The 1,066-nt window shown below is 26.6% G+C and overlaps 1 protein-coding gene across 1 annotated transcript in view; it reads right to left on the reverse strand.

Annotated features, from left to right (window-relative positions):
• Positions 1–1,060, reverse strand: part of LOC100179442 (kelch-like protein 2) — a 9,730-nt gene extending 8,670 nt beyond the window's left edge. The window contains exon 1 of the mRNA XM_026838076.1: positions 296–1,060. Coding sequence (XP_026693877.1) covers positions 296–417 — 122 coding nt within the window. The 5' untranslated portion in view covers positions 418–1,060. The remainder of the gene's footprint in view (positions 1–295) is intronic.
• Positions 1,061–1,066: the final 6 nt, after the last annotated feature.

Genomic DNA, 1,066 nt, shown 5'->3' on the forward strand with positions numbered 1-1,066 from the left:
AACAGTAATTACTCCAACCCAGTGGTCACTTATGGGTTGCCTAAATGGACAGTGATACAACAAGATAATCACACACAAATTTATTTACCAAATATTAAACATAAGCAGGCACAAAGTTTTAAAAACATCCAAGTTATAACTTCCAAAGTTTTTTCAATTTTCCTATTGTAATAATAAGTACAAATAGCTGACATGCCGCACAAACATATATTGATGTACAAAACATATATTGCTAGATGTTCATTGCTTCAAGTGTTAACCACACTACACATAATACAATGTAAGTTTAGGTTACTTGTTTAATTGTTCCAACATCATCCATGGATATTCTTCACTCTTCATCACTTTTGATGTTTTATCTTCAACCAATTCTTCACCAGATGATTCACAAGGAACAACATTATCAGATCCAGACATATCAACAACATGTAATGTCTAACTAACTTTCAATCTAAGAGAAAAATGTCATTCCATTTTTAGATTTACAAAAAGATGAGCAATGATTAAAGGGTTGCTTAAAAATTTGTTAAAACTTTGTCCTCTGCAGAAATTGAATACAAACCAAAATTAAACATCAATTTAGAACAGAAGTCACCACATTACTATTGATTACATAGCGTTTGTATAAAAAAAATAAAAGGAAATTTCAAGGTAAGCATCCACTGCATAAATTGAATAAGAATCAAAATGAAACAAACTTTACAAAAGTTTACAGAAATTATGAAATAGGCATTTGTGAAAAGATTAATAAATTTAGAAAAAAATGAGAAAAAAATTAAGCACCCATTTAAAAATAAAAAAAAGCAAGAACAACAAATGAAGTTTATGAAATAAATTTAAAAATTAAAATAAAAGACATTTTAATTGAATAATATTTCAATAAAATATGTAAAATGTAAACGGTTTCATTCATATTCCCTCAATGTGTAGTTATACCAATTAACATTTTAGAAGTGACCCAATTACAAAAAAGTTCACTATTCTAACAAAACGTATTTTATTAGTAAAAAATAAAGTTATTGTTATTATTAAAACTACACATGCACTTATTCATATACAATGTGAT

The sequence above is a fragment of the Ciona intestinalis genome, unplaced genomic scaffold, assembly GCF_000224145.3.
Source record: "Ciona intestinalis unplaced genomic scaffold, KH HT000052.1, whole genome shotgun sequence".
NCBI classification, from domain to species: Eukaryota; Metazoa; Chordata; class Ascidiacea; order Phlebobranchia; family Cionidae; genus Ciona; species Ciona intestinalis.